At 40.1% G+C, this 24757-nt stretch overlaps 1 protein-coding gene across 4 annotated transcripts in view; it reads right to left on the bottom strand.

Annotated features, from left to right (window-relative positions):
* LOC123958342 (polycomb group RING finger protein 3) overlaps window positions 1–24757 on the bottom strand; it is a 67005-nt gene that overhangs the window by 20051 nt on the left and 22197 nt on the right. For all 4 annotated transcript variants that reach the window (XM_046031662.1, XM_046031661.1, XM_046031664.1 and 1 more), the window contains exons 2-6: window positions 14132–14242; window positions 9744–9861; window positions 5256–5352; window positions 1432–1487; window positions 1040–1147 (exon numbers count right to left, since the gene is read on the bottom strand). In XM_046031662.1, coding sequence (XP_045887618.1) covers window positions 1040–1147; window positions 1432–1487; window positions 5256–5352; window positions 9744–9861; window positions 14132–14146 — 394 coding nt within the window. In that variant the 5' untranslated portion in view covers window positions 14147–14242. The remainder of the gene's footprint in view (window positions 1–1039; window positions 1148–1431; window positions 1488–5255; window positions 5353–9743; window positions 9862–14131; window positions 14243–24757) is intronic.

The following is a 24757-nucleotide window of genomic DNA, read 5'->3' as shown; positions in this document are numbered from 1 at the left end:
GAGGCACGCGAAGCCAGGGAGCAGTTCTACTTCTGTTTGAGCATTAATTACCAAAATCAGAGAAGGGGATTAAGCGAGCGATTAGGCCTGCCAGCGTGACAGCCCTCTGGGCACACATTTACACCCGCCCTTGGAAGAGAGCTAGTACGGAAAAGCCGTCATGCACAAGAAACGGGCCAGGGACTCATTCTGATTGGTTAAATTGTCTTCATCTCTACTACTTAATGGCTTCCGCTGTTACTTGTGGTCGTGCTTCTAATGTTACTCATTATGAGTTGGGGGCTTCATTCCTTTTATAGTACAATGAGAAGAGCGAGACACACACTATCGAGGTGACAACTCTATCTTGAAATAAGTTTTAGCAGCTGTGTGACAGCACATTAACACTGTTTAATCCACAATGTAAAAATAGGCCGTTTCTCCACAGGCACAGTTTAGCCCTCTTTAATCATGCCGAGCTGTAGCGAGCCATGTGCACATGCATTTCACCTCCCTCAAACCAAAGCAGTGTTTCTGCGCTAAACTGATTGGCTAGATGGGCTACTGACTAGAGAGAGTTTTTAAGTCTTGCTGTGATAGCTCTCAACAGTTTTGTAGCCTGTAAGTCTGATGAATAATTACAATAAATCAAAACCTATGCTGTAGAAACTCTATCTACCCTGAAACCCCTTGCATGAAGTATAAACCAAGCTTTGATGATCTTAAAACAAACACCACAAACGTGGATTTGTGTTTCTCAGGCAAATTCAAACTTCTGCCACTTGTAGGGTGCAGTCCCTTTTTAGGACAACTGAGGTGTTCTCTTTATTGTTGGTTTGTCTGATCACGAAGACCTGAAGACCTCCATATAAAATGTGCATATTTGACCAGATAGATCCTTGCATTACGTACCATTACCACTCAAGACTGTAAGGCTGTATATCCAACTCACTAGTGGGTTCCTCTTTGCACAAACGTGAGAATTCATCCATGATAGAAGACTTGTTTGTGAAAGTGTTTATGATAAGAGGAGGAGGAGGACGTGTGGGGAAGATCGTACCATTGCGTTGATCTAGATGAGTCTTCATGTTGCAAAGTTCTCCTTTAATGTCTCCAGGTACCTCCATCCCCAACTTCTGATAAAATTCCCTCTGCTTCTTTATCTCCGCTGCACAAGAGGAGAAAGAGAAATATTAGAGAGGACATAGTATTTTCTCAAGGTCACTACTGACGCTGAGACTTAAAAGTTCAACGCTGTGTGTGTGTGTGCACTGTAACCTGCTTCATTAGGTCTTATAAGCCCAGCAATGACAGCCAGAGTATTTTATTAAAACGTATTTGTTTCTCAGAGATGCAAAATCATTGTATGAACAGACATGATACTAGACCAGAGGTTGTTAGTTGGATCTCTTGTGGCTTGCATCATAAAGAAATACAATACATGACACTTACCCTCTTGAAGTCCCGGTACCAATTTATAGACAATGTCTTGCATTGTTCTGTCATGGCTAAAAAGAACAAGAAATTGATTAGTTACATTATTATAACAAACATTATGGATATATAAAATGTTACAGATGCACTTGGCACTGTGTTTCTTTGGATTTAAAATAGTGTTTTATAATCTACAGCAGCGGTACCCAGCATAGGGGTCTGAACCCCATCTGGGGTCACAAATTTATTCCGAGGGGTCTGAAGATAATTAAGAGGCTACGAGAGCAGGAAAAAAAATGGCGGCTAGAGCATATTTTGTTTATTTTTTGAGACAGTTTCTAAGCTTTTTTTTAATTGCAAATAACTTCTATTCAGGCCTCTAAAAAAAGTGCTCAAATGAAGCAGTCCAAGATGATATAATCAGTCTTTGGTTGATCTGTAGACATATGTAACCTGTGATGAGAGGTTGCAAACAGAGCATTGTTTAAAGGTATCACAAGTCAACAGGGTTGGAAACCAGATCTGCAGTACAACACGGGGGCACAGCTAACTGAGAAATTCCCACTTGATAAATATTAAACTGACATTTATGGATCCATGGCAAGCATGTTAAGATAGACTGAAAAATTTAAATGATGGCTCTCAGAGGCCAGCTTACAGCATATGCTGTCAGTCAGAGTGTTAAATACCCTTTCACTGTTGGGCAGTGCAGGTGACACAGGTGCGCAGTGTGGGCTCAAGTCTGTCATCACCATGACGTGGCGTTTTGACAGCCAGCCGTGGCAGCCAGCTAACAGACACGACATGTTGACTTTCTTGCGAATGTTGTGGAGGGAAAACCTTTAATAAATGTGGCACGTTTGTCCTCCCTGCTGTCCACTGAGAGAGTCATTGTATCTGGGGCCAAAACGAGCTGCCTGAAGCTGAGGCTCGCTCCCAAAAGCAGCAAAACTGACCCCTGCTGGACAGAAGTGGTGGTGTATTCTCACAGATAATATGTTAATGTTAAGGGAATCCTGTGTGTCAGCCTTAGTATAGAAATAGAATGTATAGAAAGTCTGTGGTTTTTACCATCCGAAATTAAAACATTGACAGAACTCAAGGTTTATAATACACATTTAAAGCAATGGCTGAAACAACGCTGTGAAAACTGACTGTACAGGATAGAATACAATGCATACAAACATAAGACTGCATGTGTTAGCATGCACAGACATATGCACACTTCTTATTTTGTGTTCTTGTATTGTTAAATGTTTCTAGACTCTGTTTTATAGTGATTTCTACATCTAATTAGGCCCATGTTATTTCATGTACGGGATGTATTTTAATGGTTGTAAATTTTACAATACTCTGTATTTTCGGTTTTATTTTTATAAGCCTAACCAGGGACAGGGGTTGCAAATTAGCCTGTATGCATGGCATCTACTTTGTATTCTTTTTAAAGCAATGTTCTATGCATTTGTCCCTGTCAAATAAACATTAAATAAATAAAACAGGAAAGATGAACCACTCTTCCAAAAAATATGTTCTCCTTATTTTGGGCTTTGATGCTGGGAAAGGAGATTCCTGCCCAACATTGCCAACTAAAGCAAGGACCACTGAAAACTGACAACTATTTATAATGGTATAAAGATAAGGAAAGAATACATAATGACAATTGTTTTATGGATTCATCCAGCAGTGGTGCATCACTGCAGCAAGTGGTGGCAAGAATGTCTATTAATATATTGTCAACCGCAAGCTGAAGTCATCACAATTTGTGGGTTTTTATCCCACCGATTAGGTTCCATACCAACTGTAATTTCCGTGCCTCTAATCTTTCTTGCATCAACTGCACACTCACTAATACACGATCTTTTAAAAGGTCACCAGACTCCATGCAACAATAAGAATAATAAAAAGGTGTCACTTGGTATCATCCTGGGAGGTGCAACATAGCACACAGGAGACTGAAGCAGATGTAAATCAAACACACTCTCCTGAGAAGAGCTCAAATCACTTGGGTGTGCGGGGTCTTTAAGGTTGTGATAAACAATATCTGTAAGGTTTATCATATTTAAAATCAGTTGTGATTTAGCTGTGACTTTACCTTGTATATGATCTTTACAATATCAATACAATAGAACTACAGAATAACAGGCTGCTCTTTGCAAGCTTTTAGAGAAATGTTACGTGTGATGTGGTGATGGTTTTCTTGTCATAATTAGAATCATTTCAAGTATGTAAAAATGGATTTGAACCATCAAGGAAAGCCACGCTTGACAGTCCAAGAAGCAGGATTAGTTCCGCCGAGCTAATTCTCTGTGTAGAGACGTCCAAGTGTGATTTTGAGTTCAATCTCAAACATCAACTTTGATCAATCTTCTTGATGAGCAGATTGGGCTTATCTGTCATCTGCTGGGCGTTTCGCCTTCAAATTACTTGTGATGTTTCTCATCAACTCCAATTTCCTGCAAACAATGAGGCAAAAAACAGCTGTGCGATGAGCTAATGTGTTTGAAATGGAGCATTTCCTGCAAAACCAATGAGTCTGCAGACAGTGCAGTTTAGACGGTAATGACTAAATTGCTGGTAGGCATTAAGTTTGTGTGTTGCATTAATCAAACATTAATGCATGAGCGCTCAGAGGGGGCCCGAATAACAAAATCCCTCAGCGAGGAGGATTTAGTCTGGCATAGTGAACTTGCCAAAACAATAAGAAGCAAACTTGACTTCCAAAATGCTACATCTTCATTTTAACCTGACGAGAAAATAGTTTCATGAAATCCATTGTTCTAATTCTTCAGTACAGGCTGAAGTCTGTGTGTCAAGTCAAGAAGAAAATTACAGACAAGAAAATGTTTTCGTTTCCATTTTAAGTGGTCAATTATTTTGAAGAGAAGGTGAAAATTTGTTCGTTTTTAAAATTCTTATCAATATTGTTATCATTTCCCAGGTGTGCTTGCTGAAAACTACATTTTCCAAATTCAAAACCAGTTTCCCAGTTATCTTTTTGAATCTGCCAAAATAAAATAATTTTACACAGTTTGTTTGCAATTTTATATAAAACGCTCAACTCTTCCTGTAAAACGTCTAAATATATTTGAGGGCTCATCCTGAACTTGGGGGCGTATACATACATTCTTCCAATCAACCAGCTAACTTCACCCATCATGTAAAACCAAACCTGAGAGTTGCGGGTCGTAGCATCTGGCGATGTCATAGGAGGAGTGTATTTGGACTTCAGTTGGCAGAAACGTTTACATTTCCAAAAGAGGCTGTAGGGTAAAATATTCATTTCTACCTCACCCTTCTACTCCTGATCTAATAACATGGATGTGGAAGGTGTAGTTGGAGGACGACAATCAGTTTTACTTGTAAATATTACACATAATGACGCTGCTGTTTCGCTGGGTCTCTTTGCAGTGTTCATGGTGAAACAAGTGAGCTTGCCAGACCTCTGTAGCCTCATGTCTGCTACAGATTAGCAGCTCCAGGCTACATTAGCTGCTACTATCATAACACACCTGAATCTCTGAACAAACTCTCAGTAATATGAAAATCTGCACACCATCTACAATCCATGAGACAATCTGTTAAAAGATTTAATAGCATCTAAGAATTATAATGAGTTCAGGATAAAAATAAATAAATGCTCTCGTGTGTAGCATTTATTTATTCACTGAAGCTTCTTATGTTCGTGTATCTATCCCTATTAAGAATACATAGAAAAACAGAACATCCTCAGCACACGCTCAGAGAAGAAACTTTGCACTTTGCTCCTTGCTAGTTTATTCTTTACTGGCAGTGCAGTGATGATGCTCCCAGAGGCAGCAAGCGGCGGCGGCTCTCTCACTCACCCGATATACTGCAGTGGATGGCTCTGATGAATAACAATCCTACACGTGGGGCACGTGTTGTTTTCCTCCAGATACTTCACTAGGCAGCTTCTACAGACTGGAGACACACACAAACACACGTGAGCGATATTGTTACTCTCCAAGCTACAGATTTAGAAATTAAGCCTCCAAGGGGAAAAAAGAGGAACGGAGCACAATGATTGAATTCCAGCCTTTAATTGTGCAAACAGACTACTGTGTCTTTGTCAAAGTCAAAATGGACAAAGACAGATATACATATAACACATACATATATATGTATAGTCAACCTAGAACAGGTGCACCATGGTTGGATAATTGACTGAACAAGACAGGTTTATCAGATTCACTCTGGCCTAAACGAAGAACTAAATTTGTCATGCTTTCTCTAATTTATTATTACATTTAATTGATGCAGTACTTGCACTTTTTGTACCTTTGTACTATTTCTTCCACACTTCATCATTTTAGACTTGAAATCTCGTTCTTTGGTCCCTGGGCTAAAATGTCTTGTTTTGTCCACAACCCAAAGATATTCAGTTTACTATCACAGAGGAGGAACGAAACCAGAAAATATTCACATTTGAGAAGCTGAAATCTGATAATTTTTTCTTTTCTTTCTTAAAAAATTACTCAAACTGTTTAATAGATTATTAAAATCACTGAAAATGAATTTAATAGTTGACAACTCACTGATTAATTGTTGCAGTTCTAATTTACTGTACACAGCATCACCACACAACTACAACTAACTAATACAAACCTATCAATTAATATGTAATTATCCCTAATATTCAGTCTATAAAATGTACAAATAGTTAAAAATATCCATCACATTTTCCCAGAGCCCAGGGTGAAATGTTCAAACTGAAAGCTTTGTCAGACCAATCGTTCACACCATGGGATATTAAATTCAAAATTCTATAAAACAGATTAATTGACTAAACGGTGACGGAAACAATTAGAGCGTGGACATGGCAATTCTGCAGAGAAGAGATGTGCACGCCGATATGATGAAACGCCTGACTAGCAAAAGCACTGGTTTCAAAGCTGTCGAAACATTCTGATCTTTGATGAATAATCAAATATTAAAAATGATTCTGAAACATAAAAACACTTGACCGTTTGATGTAACCTGTAACTCAATGCGCACAGGCCTCCATCAAATCCACCTTCACCATTTTTTATTTATTATAGTCTGTCTGAACAGCTGCAATGGGGACGTGATGTGAATCTCTTCGTCTCAACTCTCCAACGGTGGAGCCCCTGTTTCAAAGTGAGAGGGAGAATCAAAGCCTCTGGTCTAGACTCTAATGTTTACAGTGGGCCGAACAACTCCCATCTGTGGTAGAAGAACTCCCTCCGGTGGACACACAAGGTATTACACTGTCTGGTTCACCTTTAATGTCTATTACAAGTTGATTGCTTTTTCGTAATGATGCACACACTTGATACCATTTAGATCAGTATCTTGTTTAGAGCAAATTAGAAATGCATTATGCTGCAAACATCAGCTGGGAGAAGAAGTTAGAAGTTGTTTGGTTTTGCGTATCTAAACACATGCAGTAAAGTAAACTTAAACCTAAACTAAAAAGGTACTTTTAAAGGCTTTTATCGCTTTAATAAACAAAAAAGCTTTCACTCCAATCTGTTTCAGGCAAACTAGAGGTCAACAGTTTAATTTGATTATTCTCACCGATACAAATGTACTGTACCAGGAATAAATGTGTCGAGTTCGATTCAAACACAGTAGGGGGGTGAGAATGCCTTGAAGCTCAAAATCCACCGAACCCTTTCTTTCTTTATTACCAGTAATACCAGACAATCCTGATTTCACAACAAGAACCTCAAAATATCAACATGGTACTTTCCACACCACCAGCATTTAAGACAATAGCGTTAACTCTGCGACCCTCCAACGACTAATGAGCATTAAAGGCCACTTGGGGTTGCACATGAGGTAATCAGGCTGAGGCCTAGTCAACTCAGTGACCCCGGGCTTTACAAAGCAGTAAATTCAAGGTCGTACTACTTCTGTTTCACTCTAGAAGGCAGTAAACACAAGCCAACATATTATGCGAGAAGCTTCATCTGTAGAGGCACTAATGTAGCTAGAGTGAACCTGACCAAGCATGTAATGGTTTTAGAAATACTGAGGCTAAAAATTATGTGAGGCCTTGCTGCTTGTACAGTGTCTGGCTAGCTGGGTGAGGAATCTAAGAGGAAGCGCTGTCCTAAAACCTGTGTTACATAAGCAAAAAGCCCTCAGATGCATTTTCCCATTTTCTACAACTTTCAGTCCTGTGTCTTTCAACTAAGAAACACCGCGAGAATTAAGCCCTTCCTTCAACCTTAAAAATGATCACATCACACATTACCAACTGTGATGCCTTTTCTGAAGCTAAATCAGAGGCACATTTTTAAAACTAAACCTTCATATTTTGTGGTTTGTGTCCTTGTGTTTATACACTGTCTCGTGTATTTCCTCTTTTTCCCCCCTTCTACAAATAGCGTTGTAACTTCTGTTTTGAAGTAAATGAAGTTTACTTTAGTCACATTGAATGAGTCAAACTGCTGAACAGGCCTCAATTACTTGCTCACTGGTCAAATTGGCAGCTGATTCGACTTTCCAAACCCCTTAAAACGCATTTAATTGTTCATTTTGTTCATATTCAAAATAATGTTAATTCAATGTTTCATTAACAAAAACAAAGAAAATGGGCCCATGTGGTCTTTAAAGGGCCTTGCCATTTTTATTTTTGAACTGCTACAACTGAGGCACAGTAAGCATTTTTATTGAATTTCTCTCTTTGATTTCTGCAATTTTTGCTCTTCACAGCATTTAATTAACACAATCAGCTCAAATATATTATTTACTGGCGTGTGTTAACTTCACAGACTATCTGATTAGAGATTGTATAAAACACAGAACAGAAGTTATCATCATGTGTTTGTTAGCAGAAAGTGGATAAATACCATCAGTGGCCAATTTTGTAAGATACACCTGTACAATCTAATGATGTCCAATACAACACCTCTGCCATAAACTCTACCTTTACGTTTATAATATTCAGATTCTGGTGACATTGCCAGAAATGTTATGAGATTGTAGTTAAAGGTGGTGTACCGGACTACATTATATTAAGAGGTGTCTGTCGTTTTGTATCCTCCTTACTCTGTGAAAAATGATTAACTTTGACCACATCATTTTTAGGAAAGTAATGATGTCAGCTTTAGGAATGCAAGGGTTGGCCATGGAGCAGTGGATAAGACCGGTTCCTTTAGTGTGGGAGACCTGGGTTCAAGTCCCACTGCGACACCTCCACCAATGTGTCACTGACTGAAGATCTTTAAGCCCTAGTTGTCAATATATGGATAAAAAAGCGTAAAAGCTAAATGAGTAAATATATAAATATAGTAAGCTATATAAATACTGTTTCTATCATCTGTTTTCTCTGTATGGAAATAACTTACAGCTAATTCAAGATAACTTGTTTGAGACTACCTATTGTGCAGAATCTAGACTAATTACACTAAATTAAAACTGAATATCAACAGATTAAGAACAACTGAGAAAACATTTAATAAATAAAATATCTTTGTACAATCTTTAAAATGCTTTGTACAATCAGCTGTTGGTAAGAAGTTCTATGTGGAATGATACCCATAGATTTTACCATATGACCTGATTCTTTCTTTATAAATCAAATTCAGCCTGGTTCATGTTTTATTTGTTGCTTCCTCAAAATGGTTGATGAGAACTTCTTTTGGCTTCTGACAGAAAAGGAGATATACAGAGGGTATTATCCTACTTTATTGCAAATCCCCCACTAATGATGTACCCCTGTGTGGATGAGAGACGATATCCCCTCACCTTCGTACGAGGGCTAATAAATGTGGAGATTACCTGACGGTGACAAGAATCTCATTTCCTGTGATCCTGTGAGCCTGTGTTTGTGTTGACCTCTGGTTTAAAGGCCCTGGCTGCCAATAAAATGACATTTATATAAATCATGAGAGTCGTTTGTTTTATGTGTTATGTTGTGCTATACATAAATAAAAATGAAACACCATGTTGTCCACAGCAGGGGGGCCTGTAGTGCACAGCCAACCCAGACAACAGACAGATCCTGCACAGACAGAACAGTCAAGGCAGCGTTGTAAGTCAAAATACAGCTATGAACAGACGGGCAGGGATCACAGGAGGCATCACTCTGCCTCCAGGATTCTTCCCATCAGGGACATACAATCTTTTGAGCCAAGAAAAACCCTTGAAGACAAACAGAGCCACTGTGTCAAATAAACAAAAGTAACAATGAGAAACTGATGAGACAAACAACAAGAGGAGAGCGGACAATGAGAAAGCAAAACAGGAACAAAACTGAGAGATGAGCAGCAGAACGGAACAAGCATTTGAATTCAAAAAGACAAACAGGGAAATAGAGTTTGTGTGCGTGAGGGGGGACCTACAGGTGTGTAAGCACTCTGTGACGGTGGTGGCGTCGATCAGGTAGCCCTCACACAAACGACATGTGATGTGGGCATTGATGTGACAGAGCTTTATCTTCCTCGTCAGCATGTCGGGGTTCTGAGGAAGAAGAAGACAAAAAAATTAATTTAAGGGTTAAATCAAATCATTACGAGCATACCGTCTTTCTGTATGAACAGTTGCTACCACTTTTATTGGTATCAGCAAATAATAATGGTGTGCCATCTACAAGTATATTTCAGTGAAAATCTACAGTATTTAAAAAACAATTTACACATCAAAACACAAATACTATAATATCTTCAGTCTGAGTAATGAACATTGAACAAACTAATGAGACTACTTTTTACAGTGAAACTGATACTTTTCAGGAAAACATTACCTATAAGTAAACAAATGTAAAATAATTTAGGTATGCACGTTCTTTATTCAGTTATTGTAAGTCAGCAACTGTATTCTCTGACATTGATTTAGAAGTAAACCCTGCAAGATCACAGGTTCAGTCTGTTTTACTTTAACTGGGAGGCCAACTGTCCTGCAGGTACCAAGGGGACCCCTTCACCAAAAGGTTATAGGTTAAATCCTGTTCAATTCAAATCTGTCCTGCTAGTCTGTGGCCAACACTAAGTGCCCCGTCCTGCCGCAGCTCTACAGTTACAGCTAAATGGCTAAAGAGTAAGTTTTATAACATCACAAAGGTTCAAATAAGTGTTTCTGAAAACACAGAGATGCAAAGAGAGTGGATGGCAACATAGGGACAGGGAAGGGATATATAAAACATGTAGCTGAACTACATTTAGCCTCAATAACCAGGAAAGTCATTAGAGTTATGTTCTTCTGTTGTACTGTGTAAGAAACAAGCACACATAACATGATGAAAGACCCCTCAGCGCCCTCCCACAGATTCTTCACCCAGCTGCCGTCTGAAAAAAAAGCTTCAGAGCATCCGGGCAAGATCCTCCAGACTCAGCAACAGCTGACACACACACCCACACGCACCTGCACTAGTCACTTCATACACTAACTCACTTTACCGGTCACCATACCGGTCTGACTACTTGCATCTTACAATATCCTCAGGGGCCCACAAACTGCTCCTGCTGCATTACTTACACTTTATACTTTCATTTTCGCTATTTTTATAATAGCTTGTTGTAAGTTGTCATGCGTATTGGACTACTTGTTTGTACCTTGTTTTGTACTCTTGCACCTTATGTGCAGTCTGAATGTTCTTCACTCCCACTGAATGTTGCATCTTTCATTCTTTTTGTTTACACCAGGAGAAACACAATTTCATTCCTCTATGTACTGTACGAAAAGATAAGCGGTTTTAGTGTTTAGTGTCTAGTGCACCTCAAGACACTAAACACTAAAACCTTGAATAAAAGCCACTGTAGGCACAACATAGTTAAAAATACACCCATGCTTCATTCTTTTCTATGCCGCGTTTTACTGTACCCAGGGAGCTAGTTAGATATCATCCCTGCTTTCTTGCCAACCACAGTCACTGTACTCTTCTGGTTGGGTGTCTTTTTGAAGAGAACCTTTAAAAGTCTACTGCAGCCCCAACACTGCTGTACTCTTAATGTAATCGGAGAAACACTTTCAGGTATGAGTTCACTTTAACACTAAATATCTCCATCTTGCTGGCATTGAACAAGATCAGCTGTAGTACACCGAGTTTTCAGTTCAACATGTACCTGCACGATCACAATCAGACAAGCATGGCTGGACAGGCAGCGACTGGGAGCTCAGTGGGTGATTCATGCTTTAAAAGATGTGCATGAGAAGCCTGTTGAAAACAGTGATTTGCTATAGAGAAGTGTGTTGAGTAACTGAATGACTAACTGTGGTTTCACTCTAACATCATCAACAAGTCATTGGGAGTCCTCTCTGTTCTCACAGAGCTGAGCAAACCGGGAGACTCAGATGATGTGTGAGCGGTCAAATAGCTGTGTATTGTTTTTCTGCGTCCTTTTTTCAATTACTAACAATGTGGTTTTGTTTTATTAATGATTTGCTTTACATTAATGTCCAGAAGTGGCTGTCAAAAAATGACCTCCAGTACCCTGTGACGTTTCCAAACATACAAATTAAATTTTCATGAAATATAATATTCATGCTTGTATACTAAAAACGGACTAGACTAACTCCTCTGCACCCTGACATTCATCGACAAACTTACGCCAATGATTAAAATTAACAAGAGGAAGGATTAAAATAGCACTGAAAACCCAGACTGTAATTTCATCCGGGATGCCTTAATGTCCCCCTCACTTATCAAAATCACAGTTTTACATTTGCAGTTCAAGTGACTTGCTTTAAAATCTGTCATTTTTGTGATCCAGACGAACTTTGAATTGATAAAAATACACACATACACATCTCAGAATTGAAGAAACATGCCGTCCTATGTGTGTTTTTGTATTTTTGTATTTTTATTTGTAGCTGTCTGTTTAGTTTTACTAAAAAGAAGCTTAATGGAAGCTAAAGAAAGACAAGACTGAAAAGGCGACAGAATAAAAATCTTTCTTTGTCTTTGCATGCTGTTTTTATCTTACATTATTGTGGCTTGTAGTTAAATATGTGGATACAGCCTCTTCTCCCACAGACAATGTAAGAGTACATGCATTTCTACCACTTAGCTGTCAGCTAACCTTTTGGCAATAATGTTAAAAATAGCGACCTATTTAGTTAAATTAGTTACAAGCTACATACACCTATATAAACTGGGTGATATATGGTCACAATTGCAACTGCTGGTTGTCACATCAGTACGGTGGCCCTGAAGTGCAAACCACAACAGCACTTCACCACAACACTACAGTGCTTGTAAACTACTTTCTAAAATAAGTCATTTCTGCTATTGAAACATTTCAAATTCATATCCTATTTTACCCCAATTGATGTCAGTTCACTAAATGAAATAAATGAACATGAAGGTAGAAATGCACAATAGTGTTATGTGCATAAACACCACGGAGATGGTTATATAAACTGCAGTGCACGGGCTAACTGACAGACATTTTTATTAGGTGGATTCTACAGAGAATATCTGTTGCTATCAAGAATAACTTTCCAAATAACAAACTCAAAGAGAATGTTTTCTTTTGATGAAACTAGACTGGCCTCTGGTATCAACTTGAGGACAGAAAGAAACCCTGAGGAGGCTGTTCAGCTGTCAGGGTCCACTCATGGTCAGACTCCCGTAGTTTTCCATTGGGCTCTCCCTGAGCCATTTTTACATTGAAGATATCTTGTTTGTTAGACTGTACATCAATTGCATTTGATGTTTTTGTCAACCCTACTTACTCTGAATCTGACAGCTTCTTTCACCGCCATCCGTCAAATAAACTCTACTACCAACAGTTTATCTTCCCAGGATTTAAGAGCAGCTTTCTTCCTCTTAATTACTCTTCTATCTTAGATTCATTTCCCTTTTTATGTCAGAGTATGTAATATTAAAACTGACTTTCCCAACTGTGGCAGCTTACCAACCAGTAAAACAACATGTACAACTGCTATTGTATGGTGGAGTAAAAACACAGTAACCGACAGACCATCTTACAGACCTGAGTGTGTTACAGGCCAACAGACTACAACAGCAGACAGTTAAAGTCACATTATCAGATGTGAAATTACACCGAGCTACCACCCAGATAATGGCTGGCTGTGTCTGATGAGATAGACACTGAGAGAGCTGACATCCATCATTTAGAGGCTCCAACCTGTTCTAAAATACTCGCAGACTGCTATAACCATGAAAGTGTCTGGATACTGAGATCGATACAAAGAAGATAAAGACACTAGACAAACAGAGACGTTATCATCACACAGACAAAATGCTCCAATGTCCATCTATCAGCTTTTTAAGAACTGAAGAAAAACTTTTGATGATGGTGCATTTTTGTTATCTTACGACTCTTTAAAAGGATTTCATAAACCCAGTATCTCAGAGTTAGAGCTGATAAGATTAGTCAATTAATCGATCACTTGATCAACAGAAAATTACTTTAATAATCACTTATTTTTGTCAAAGACAAATGCCAGATATTATCTAGTTTCACAATTGTGAAGATCTGATTTTGAAGATTTTTTTAAACCTTTGTTTCTCACTTAATAACTCAATTATATTATGTTGGTACAGCGTCAACACTTGGATGCACAGGAAAGTTTGTACTGAAGTCTTAGAAGGCATCTATTTCTAACAGCCTAATAGTAAGCGCCAGTGAGAAACAAAACACAGTATTGACCCACATCCATTAAAATATCTAGAACTGTTTTCAAGGCTAAGAAAATACAACAGGAGCTCTTGGGGTTTTCAGTACTGATAAATACATGAGAGTAAACCACACAATGTGGTTCTTACCCCTAATACCGCCATGCGTTGACTGTGGATGGTGCAGCGGCCCACGTCTCTTCCTGCGGTTGTGCGGCCGACAGCGTTAGCTCCTCATCATGGAGAGCCTCTCATTGGAGCCTAAAACAGAGAAAGAAGCAAGTGACAAAGCTGTTTGGTAGATTCATCCTGAAATGTGTTACAATCAAAGAAAATGAAGAATACTACTTAAATCCAGATCAGCTTTAAAAGAAATAGTTCAGCATTTTGGGAAAGACGCTTTATCGCTTTCTTGCCCAGCGTTCGATGAGAAAATCAAAACCACTCTCATGTCTGTTCATTACATATGAAGTCTCCTGCTGCCTCTTAGCTTAGCATAAAGCCTGGACTAGCTTGGCTCTGAACAAAATCTGCCAACCAGCACCTCCAAAGCTCACCAATTAACACCGTTTTACGAGCATTGTGTGCTGGACTACTTCTTGGCCGGGAGCAGTTTCCAGGCGAACAGCGGAGGCTCCAAAAAGTTACAGGTCCTTGGCCAAGAAATTGCATTTAAATTAACATCCAGTAAACTGTCACATTTAAGTACTCGTTTTTTGTAAATAAAATTAGATACACAAGCTATAGTGCGTTAATTTGTGAGCTTTAGAGGTGCTGGTACCATACAGACATGAAGTGATATTATTCTCGAGTCAAGGTATATATTTAAGTGTGTCAGACTGTTCCTTTAATTAAAAGCTCTAAATTTGGTTTGGTTTAATGAGCAACCAAAGAAACAGAAGCTACCTACAGAAAGTCAAACTGCAATGGAAACTCAAAAGAATCCAAACTACACTGCACCACCCACACTGTTTGATCGGCAAGCCAAATACCAACAAACAAAAAGAATATTACGACGTTACCACACAAGTTTAATACTGTACAGTGTTGCTGAAAGTTGTAGTTGTCCTCCACAGAGGGCAACAGATTTCCTGTCATCCGGCCCGGCAGCAGTGACTAGTCCTGCCATCGCTGTGTGTGATTCATTGCTTAATTGTAGGAGTCCGACCACTCCAGTCACGATGGGAGAGGGACTGCCAGGCGAACACCCACCACTGCTTTATCATCCTCCAAGAACACACACACAGTTCAAAAGGTACAAATAAACTGCCTTTAAAGTCTCCGGTGACAACGGTAAGTCAGCCAGCCTGCCTCTGTCTGCTCATCAGACCTTGAAATTAGCCCAGTTAGTCGACAGAGATGAAATGTGGCAGGGGCTGCTGGGGAGACACACACACCACAGTGCTGCCTATTAGAGAGCCGTCACACGCTGATGAGCTTCACACAGATGTTATCGTCACATGACACCTGGCGACTCCTCAGTGATGTAATGTTTTATTTGTGCGCTGGTGGGGTTGAGTTGAGGTCATGTTCACAACAAGGAGGGTTTCCTCTGTGTGTTTTGTTTGCTTAGACAGGTGCAAAAACATAAACTGTCTGTATGTAAAAAGACCCCAGAACGTTAAGGGCTGTGGTTGTAAGAAGACAGATGATGACGACGACGACGACGACATCTGCTCTCAAGCAGTTACTAATGCGAGAAAAGCTCAACGTGTCAACAAATATCAAAGGGCAGATGTCAAATAAACATGCAGTGAAATACTTCACGACATGATAAAACAAGAATGAGACAATACCAAAAACAGGGTGCACATGTGGATTTTGTTTGCCAGCTCTGGATCAAAGTACAGCTTGTAATAAACCACATATAAAAATGTGACACGGTTAACTTCCCACTCTGGTTTGAACAAAATTTAGTTACATTTATTATGAATTGCTGTTGTGGTTACAGAACTAACGTCCCTTGAACGGTGTCAAAATAAAATAACTTCAGACTGCAGATCTTGCTGCTTCTGAAAAGATATTTGTTCAGTTTCTGTCCCCTGCAGCAGTGGTGGTGGTGTTCACGAACCACTGCTGGATGACTAGGGACTAGGAATAATACTGGAGGCAAAATACACTGCTGTAAATTAAAGGAACACTTAAATCACAGCAGATCTCATTGAAGGAAATAGATTATGCAATGTACGGTAAAGATTTTAAGCCGTCGTCCAACCGACTGAGGGCTGGATTCAAAATCAAACCAACAATCAAGGTTGAAAAAATGAAATCACAAGCTCCTGATGAGATGGTGGATGGTGTCCTGGGGGGGGGGGATCTCCCCCCACACCTGGATCAGGGCATCAGTGAGCTCCTGAACAATCTGTGGCACTACTTGGTGGCGTTTGATGCACTGATACATGCCGTCCTAGGGGTTCTCAATTGGATTCAGGTCTAGGGGATGTGAGGACCAGTCAGTGGCATCAATGCCTTCGTCATCCAGGAACTGCCTACACACTCTGGCCACATGAGGCCGGTCATTGTCCTGCACAAGGAGGAAGCCAGGGCCCACTGCACCAACGTAAGGTTTAACAACATCTCTAAGAATTATGAACCTTCCAATTCTGGTGTTCCCAAGCGAATGCCAATCAAGCTGCATGGTGCAAGGATGTGAGCACAGATCCCACTAGAGGACGTTGGGGCCTCATGCCACGCTCATGGAGTCTCTTTTTGACAGTTTGGACAGAAACACGCACACTAGTAGCTTGCTGGAGGTAATTTTGTAGGGTTTTGGCAGTGCGCCTCCTGTTCATCCTTGCAAAAAGGAGCAGATACAAGTCCTGCTGGCGGGCTGATGCCCCTCTACGGCCTTGTCCAGCTCTCCTCATGTCACAGCCCATCTCATGGCACCTCCTCTATCCTCTTGAGACTGTGTGCTAGGAGACAACAAATCTTCTATCGACACCAAGTATGGATGTGCCATCCTGGAGGAGCTGGACTACTTGTGCAACCTAAAAGGGCTGCAGGTACTGCCTCATGCTACCAGTGGTAACAAGAACACTAGCAAAATGCAGAACTAGAGATCTATCAGTCAGGAAGGATAGACGAGAGCGATTGTCTGTGTCCACCACCTGTAAACCTGTTCCCCTTTTGGGGATTGTCTTGCTGTTGCCTCTCCAGTACACCTGTTGTCACTTTTATTTGCACTAAAACAAGTGAGAAGTGATTCACAATCGGTTATGCTTCCTAACTGGATAGATTGATATCTCTGAAGTTTAATTGACCTGATGTAATACTGTGATGATTAAATGTTCCCTTATTTTTTTTTTTGAGCAGTTTATATATAAAAGACAAAACAAAGATAAACCACTTCTGAGTTCAGTTCAGTTCTTTACGGAGCCTGCTGCATTCAGGGTCATTTAAGGATATCAGTCACAAGCGTATAATAAATAGACTGCCTGCATCCACCGTAATAGATGGACTGCTTTCATTATATTGGAAATATTATTGTTAACCATCATATATTAGAGACGTCCTTGTAGTCAAGTGGTTAAGATGCATGCCATATAACTGCAGCGCATCAGGTTCAGTGACCAGCCTGTCTCAACTGTCAACAGTCCAACAAAAGGCACAAATGCCATATACCAGATATCAGGACAACATAGGTAAAGCAAACTTCAGTGCTGTGCAACTGTGCCAGTTATCCTAAATATGGAAAATCTCCATTTTATATCTTGCAGAGAATAAAACCACAGAAAAATTAGACAATTATTTTTGTTCTCTTTAACATTCACTAGCGAATAAGTTCCTAAAATTCTGTGATTGCTCAGCATCCAGACGATTCTTTACACTCTATATTTAGGAGCATACATTATTTCCATGTACTATCATCAGGTATCATACAAAACACCAGCTAAGAGTATGAAGCAGGGTTATAATCTGTATATTGTGGTTGTGTATCTACTCTACTTGGCAGGTAATTCCCCATCCACCTGATCATGTTCAAGTCTGTAAACATCATTGACTGAATGTAAAGTTTAAAGTGGGTTTTGCTCTGTGGAGACAAATGTCTATTGCTATGCCCCACTTCGGTTTTGTGTTCCCTATTAAATGACTTAACCAGAATGTCAGATTTCCATCTTGGTGGCAGCAGTACAGAGACATTTTACCACAGCTATCAAAGTACTGCGCACTACTGGCACAGGGATTCAGTCTACTACATAGTGATTCAAGCTGTACAATGGTACTATATTAAAACATTTACAGAAACACAATAGGGCCGAAACTAACTATTATTCTTATTGTTGATTAATTGGTTGATTTCTTCGACTAATCCCATCCTTTGGTCTAGCAGTGAATTATTCATGGTGACATCTTCAAATGTCTTGTGTTGTCCGGCAAACAGTCCTAAACCCACATATTCAATTTACAATCTGTAGAAGGCTTAAAAAAAAAACAAAAAAAAAAACAGCAATATTCATATTTGAGAACCTGTAACCAGATAATTGTCATTTTTTCCTCAACTATGACTCACTCAACCAATTCACTGACTAATTGTTGCAGCTCTAAAAAATAGATTATGCAAACATAATACTTCAAAAATAGTCAGAGGGAGAATTTTAATATCAGTCTAAATTAAGAACTCGTGTCTATTACTATTAGAAGCTCCAGGAGTCAATAAACATGACGGATGGCCTTTCTGTCATACTGTAGTGATTCACAATGAAACTGTGGGTTCATCATCACGCATCCTCCCACTGAAACCTGTCAAGCCGCAACGGTTTCCCCCACAGACACACTCTCCATTCATACCACCTACACGTTCAGAAACCAGTTGCTCTGGTTTTATCAATCATGTTCTACGACAGCAACGACACCCGCGAATATATCACTGCTACCTTGGGTTGGGTATCATTTAAAATTTTATGATACCAGTACCAAAACCTGTACCCTTAACGTGAAACTAATACCAATGGAGTACTTCATTCAATACCTTGCATAATATGCCACCTGTTGAAGCCATAGTAGTTGAATGGTAGCTTATTATTTTTATTGTTGTTATGGGTTATCTATTTTATTTTTTTCATGTGTTACTTAATGAAAATTCTGTAGAGGATAAATACAAAAAAGGAAATAATGACTGTAGACAAATGCTGATGCAGATGGGCGGGTCATCAAATATAAATTTAAAAGATTCACAAGCCAAAGAAACTGGGAACCATTGCCCTAACTCAAAACCCCCAAACTTCTAAACGTTCCTTAAGAAATCTGTGGGTAACATTAAAGATGCTAATATGCGTGTTTTTGAACAATCTTTGGTAAATAATTGCATGTGGCTAATATTTACCAGAGATTGTTCCCATTCAGCTGGTCATCCTCATTAGAAGAAACAGCAATATAAAGAAATCTCTTTCTCTTTAGACAACTACCAGAACTCCCCACAAATGGCCACAGTAGGCTGAAGAGGATAATTGATTTTGCTGGTGCACAAGTGGGACTGTCAAAATAAAGCAGTTTAAGTAATTGAATAGAATTAGTTTGACCTGACCTAATTCGTGTCAAAATTGGAAATTTGTTTCCAGTCGTCTATTTTAGAGGATTATTCTGAGGTCACAGCAAAATTGTCAGGACTGTGGCTCGAATCCACTCCTTCATAATGGCTGCTTGTAGTGCTGGTGAATGGAAAATTGTAGCACCGGCCACTCTACATAAGAGGATCAGCTAAATACCTTAAATATAACATTTTTTGTAACATGTTGGGTGTTGATTTCATTATCCATCCATCCATCCATCCTTATTTATTAGGGCTGAAATGATTCATCAAATAAATCGATTACTAATCCAATTCGTTTAATCCATATAACTATATAGCACACTGTTTCGCACGGACATTTGTGACTGTCCCACATCGCTGTGAATACGAGGTAATTACGATGTCGCGGTTTGCAAAGTGGAGGAAGACAGAGAAAATAGCCAGGGACAAAGAAGAAAGTGTCCAAAGTATGGGATTATTTCAAGATAAAAGAAAACAGTTAATGTTACAGTCCGTCCACTGTAAAATGAAACTTATGTCGCCTCGGCAACAGCACGACGCCATATGACCAGAAAGCACCCGGTGTTCTGCCAGCGGACCACAGACAAGGTAAAAGTAACTTTAGCATTTAACTGAAATCACGATTGATTGTTGAGTTGAAGACTAGACAAAGTAAGCCGCAGTCCTCAACTGAAAATGTGCACACGTGCGTTTGTTGTTCTCCTTTTTGGGCTGTGAGTTGGAATCTCACAGTCAGGAGTTAACTGTGTGTCGGGGAGCTGCACCTTTTAACTGACCTGCAGCTCTCTCTGTAGCTCAGACAATCCCTGCTACAAACATGTGCTAACCCATCCTTTCACCCAGATTCTTTGTCTTTATAATTGCTATATTTATAATAAACAACAGCTGTTTTGTGTACAGGATCGCTCATTTCCCGTTTTTACATTTCTCGTGTGTTTTCTTGACAAAACGTGGTTTGGAGACCAGCGTTGGGTGACGCAGCCGCTCCTGTAGTGTGTGACCTCCTGTCTCCGATCCGTCACGTAGTGTGAACGCCACAACTACCTCAAGTCACAAGACGCCAAGTTGTGTAGTGTGAACGGCCGACGCTGAAAGTTATGTAGTCTGCACGAGCCTTTAGTATAACTTGTATAGCACTCGGGTGATGATTGTGTTTGTGAAGCAGCTGTCTGGTTGTTGGTCTGTTGATATTGTTGGTCTGATGTTTGCTGTATGACACACTATGAATTTCCAAAAGGACCAATAAATATCTATCACCTATAAAACGTGCACAGCTGATCCCGTTACCGGGACGCATCGATGAATCGTTGAAATAATCTATAGAAGCTTTGAATACTAAAATCATCATTAGCTGCAGCCTTATATATATTTTTTAGGGCTGGCCCAATAGACGATCGTGATTGTAACCCCCCCCGGCTTGCCCCGCCTCTCTCTGCCTCTCTCACCCCGTCTGCTCCATTTTCTCAATCAGCAGTATGTTTTATAAAGTTGCATAAAATACTGACAACTCGTCGTTTTTTCCACCCGCGATCCGTGATCACGGCAGCAGGTGAGCCGTACGTCAGCGAATGACGCAGCCTGTCCAACAACTGAAACCAATATCTGCACCATGTGTGTTCACAGCTGCTTTACCTGGTCCGTGCATAAAATATCCACCGCGACTTGTAACATAAGTTAATAGTCTACCTATTTTTTTTTACCAAGTAAAGTTTGTGCGAGAACACATGCACATAAAACGACTGCTGCTTCCCACCCGCGCACCCGATGACATTGTCCATCCCAATGTTTCATTGCAGACATCGTACAATGGATATTTTGTAGACATCGCCCAACCATCGACCAATTGCATGCTCTCTTTAGAGTTGTTTACATATTTAAATACAGATATCACATTCTACAGTTTGGTATTGTATTAAGACAGGACTACTGCCACACGGGAGCTACACAGTTTCCAGTGCATCCATTAACTTTGAGCCACTACTATAATGTAATTCACGCCTTAACCAATGTGAACACAGAGAGAAGTCCTCTGGATAGAGCTAAGTCTGGAGATTCACAACATTTGCAGTCAATCATGAGCTGAACAACTGTGTCAGTAGCTGATAAGTACACTCAGAAACAGACACACACACATAAAAGAACACACACACACACACACTCTGGCATCACAAAGAGCCCCTGTTGGCCTGCCTGTGGGTATTGGAGTGTTTGGCCTTGGTATAAATTGGCTGCCAGCTGGAGCGACGGACACTGAAGGCCTGCATCAGTGGATGGAGCCAGGAGGAGAGGCCTCTTCTTGTTGTGGAAGTTTTGGCTTCACTTCAAAAAAAAACACACACACTCCTAGGCCACACACATTGACACGCAGGCAAAAATGCACACAAACTACACAAAAATGTACACATGCTTTTGCCAAACTGTAAGTACTCGCACATGCACGAGCACACACATCCACCGTCACACACACAGTTATTGTCTCCTCTTAATTCTGTTTGATGGCCCTCAATCCTCCAGCCCGGATTCGGTGCCTGGGGAAATCAGGCACACAAAAGACGCTATCCAAAGAGAAGCAGGCTGCAGCTGGCCAGGAGGCTGTATGCGCTGCCAAGAAGCCGCAACACTTGAATAATGGAGCTTTGAGTTTAGGTGTGAAGGCCAAGAGTGAAGTTAGTGAAGCTAATGTGTAGTACGCCTCTCAGGTCAGACCCAAAAACTGTTCACATCCTTTTAAATGGCTGTTTCTACTTAGGCTTGTAAATTTACAGAAGTTTAGATTTACATTTTGCTGTAAATTTAATTGCAGAGTGACAGTCTTAAAGAAGGACATGTGGAAAACCACTAAATTACACATCTGAGTACATGAAGAGGTCAAGGATTAGACAGCAGCAACACAATCATTATGACAAAATTCTTCATTGTACGATACCAAACTGGTAGCCAGGGTGCGATATTATCTCTCCCTTACTTCAAGCTACAAGTGTGTCAGAATGAGCAGTGACGAGGAAGAGATGGTACATCAAGTACTTCTTAATGGCAACAAGTTTCTCTCAGAGGCAGAAGTCAAGACAACTTTTCCAGGCAACCCTACATGAATTGGAGGCAAAAATAATGGGACAAACTCTATTTTGTTGGTTAAACAGAGAAAATGGTTGGAACCCACCATTTATACACGTTTGTTTAATTCACCAGCCAATGTATGGAGAAAAAAAATAACTTTCTGTATTTGCTCATCAGGGAACAAAAGCAGAGTCAGAGCAAACGTGCAACGATGTTGAGACTGACTACACCTCTGGTAATTATCCAGGCATAAAAACTAGGATTCATGTTGTATGTAGCGGAAGGTTCGACAGGTTTAACTATTTCTCTCAAGTCACTAAAGCTGAAACAATTTGACAGAAAACAACTATTTGGATAATTGACAAATTGTTTTATCCGTTTTAATTGTTAAAGCTAAACAAGGCAGATATTCCCTAGTCACAGCTTCTCAAATGTAAGGATTCGCTGCTTTTGTCTTATCTTTGGGTTTTGGACAAAACGTACATGACCCTTTTTGAACATCTGTAAAGAGTACATAATATTTCGACCTGTGAATATAGTTCCATACACACCATTTGCAAACTGTACACTTAGATTAGAGCTAGGTCCTGAACAGGGTTGTAAAGCGTTGCTTTCTCTTTACATGGTCTAAAGGTGCTTTCAGACCAAAACTGAAGTGAGTGTTGGGGGCAGTGCATTTACATACAAAGTCAATGCAAAGATGCGTAGAGCCTCCATTTCCCTCGCGCGAGTTGAAAATTTTCAACTCAAGCGACAAAGTCGCATGACTTCGAGTCGTGATAGCCTATCAGCGTTGAGATCATCCAGACGTCACCTGTGGACAGGGTAAGGCAGAGCGGGGGATTGAAATGCTGCTAGCCAGCGGATAGCTGCTAGACTTAATTGGGACAGTTATATACAAATAGTAAATTTTCACTTGAAGAAGAAGGGCTCGAGTGGGGTAGAGGTAGGGCTGTCGGTATGCTGGCCAGCTGTCCCTCGATGGTTATGGCCAGAAGTGGACATAGATTTGTCTATTAAAGAGTCCATACAGATCGGTGAAATGTAGCTCACAGCAGTTTAATGTTACGGTAGCTGGGTATTAAAAGCTATGCTGCTGACAGACGTAACATTTGGCAACAGTGTGGCAGTTCTAGCGAACGGTCCACATTTGTCCCTAGTTCATCACTTCTAAATATTCTCTAAAATCACGTAACGTTACAGCAGCTAACGCTGCCCGTTGCTAAATTAGCCACAAAGCTAATGCCGTGTTTATCAGTGGAGGAGCGCCAACGTTAATGAGCCGTTAAACTCTAGTTTGACTTATTCTAAATGTATCTGCCAGCCGCCTGTCTGCAGTTAGTCGGCGTGCCTGAAATGATTAAACATGAGCGGACATGTAAATAAACGTGAGCTGAACATGAATCTAACACCGTTTCCCGTAGCTCCTCTTTGTGTGACACTGTAGATGTGAAACGCTGTAGTCAGAGCGGCGCTGGTTATAGCTATAACGTTAGTTAAATGAAATCAGGTCCTAGTTGTAGACATTCCTGTAGTATAAGATGCATTCAACAGCAGCTCACTGTATCATAGACGGCATGATTTATACCAGTGGTGGTTAAATGGTTTCATGTAGCTTTGGTTCGAATTAAAGAGTGCTGGTAAAGGGATGAACTAGATGTGAATGTGCTTCATTGAAATTATGGCAGATTATGTGAAATACACATGCTTATTCTCTCTCACTCTCTCGGTTTACAGACTGCTGAAAAAGTTGCACCTTCCAGTAGCAAATATTTATTGATGTGCAATTGTTTACATGTTTACTTTTTGAGACTGTAATCAATTTTATTAACAATCAATTTAGGAAAAGGTTTTTTAGCCCACATACATACCAGCTTTCAATATTGGCCTGTTCTAAGTGTAGTTTGTACAGTAAAGGGGTCTACTATCCAAATCATTCTTAAAATCAAAATATCTCTTAATATCGGCATCAGCCCCCAAAAACCCACGTCGGTCGGGCTCCAATACTATGTACAGATTCCTTATCTGCATTGATGGCATTGGGTGGAGGTGCGGGTGGTAGAGCTAGGCCAGACAGAGATTTTAATGATGATTTTAACTACTAGAGACGCAGGGGTGTAGTGTGGGTTTTCTTTAGGTTCCAGCGCATGTCGGGGTTGAGGGTAATGAGGTGGCAGACAAGATAG

The sequence above is a fragment of the Micropterus dolomieu genome, linkage group LG19 (assembly GCF_021292245.1).
Source record: "Micropterus dolomieu isolate WLL.071019.BEF.003 ecotype Adirondacks linkage group LG19, ASM2129224v1, whole genome shotgun sequence".
Classification (NCBI taxonomy): domain Eukaryota; kingdom Metazoa; phylum Chordata; class Actinopteri; order Centrarchiformes; family Centrarchidae; genus Micropterus; species Micropterus dolomieu.
The sequence above is the reverse complement of the archived record's forward strand: the minus strand, read 5'-3'. Positions and strand labels throughout refer to the sequence as shown.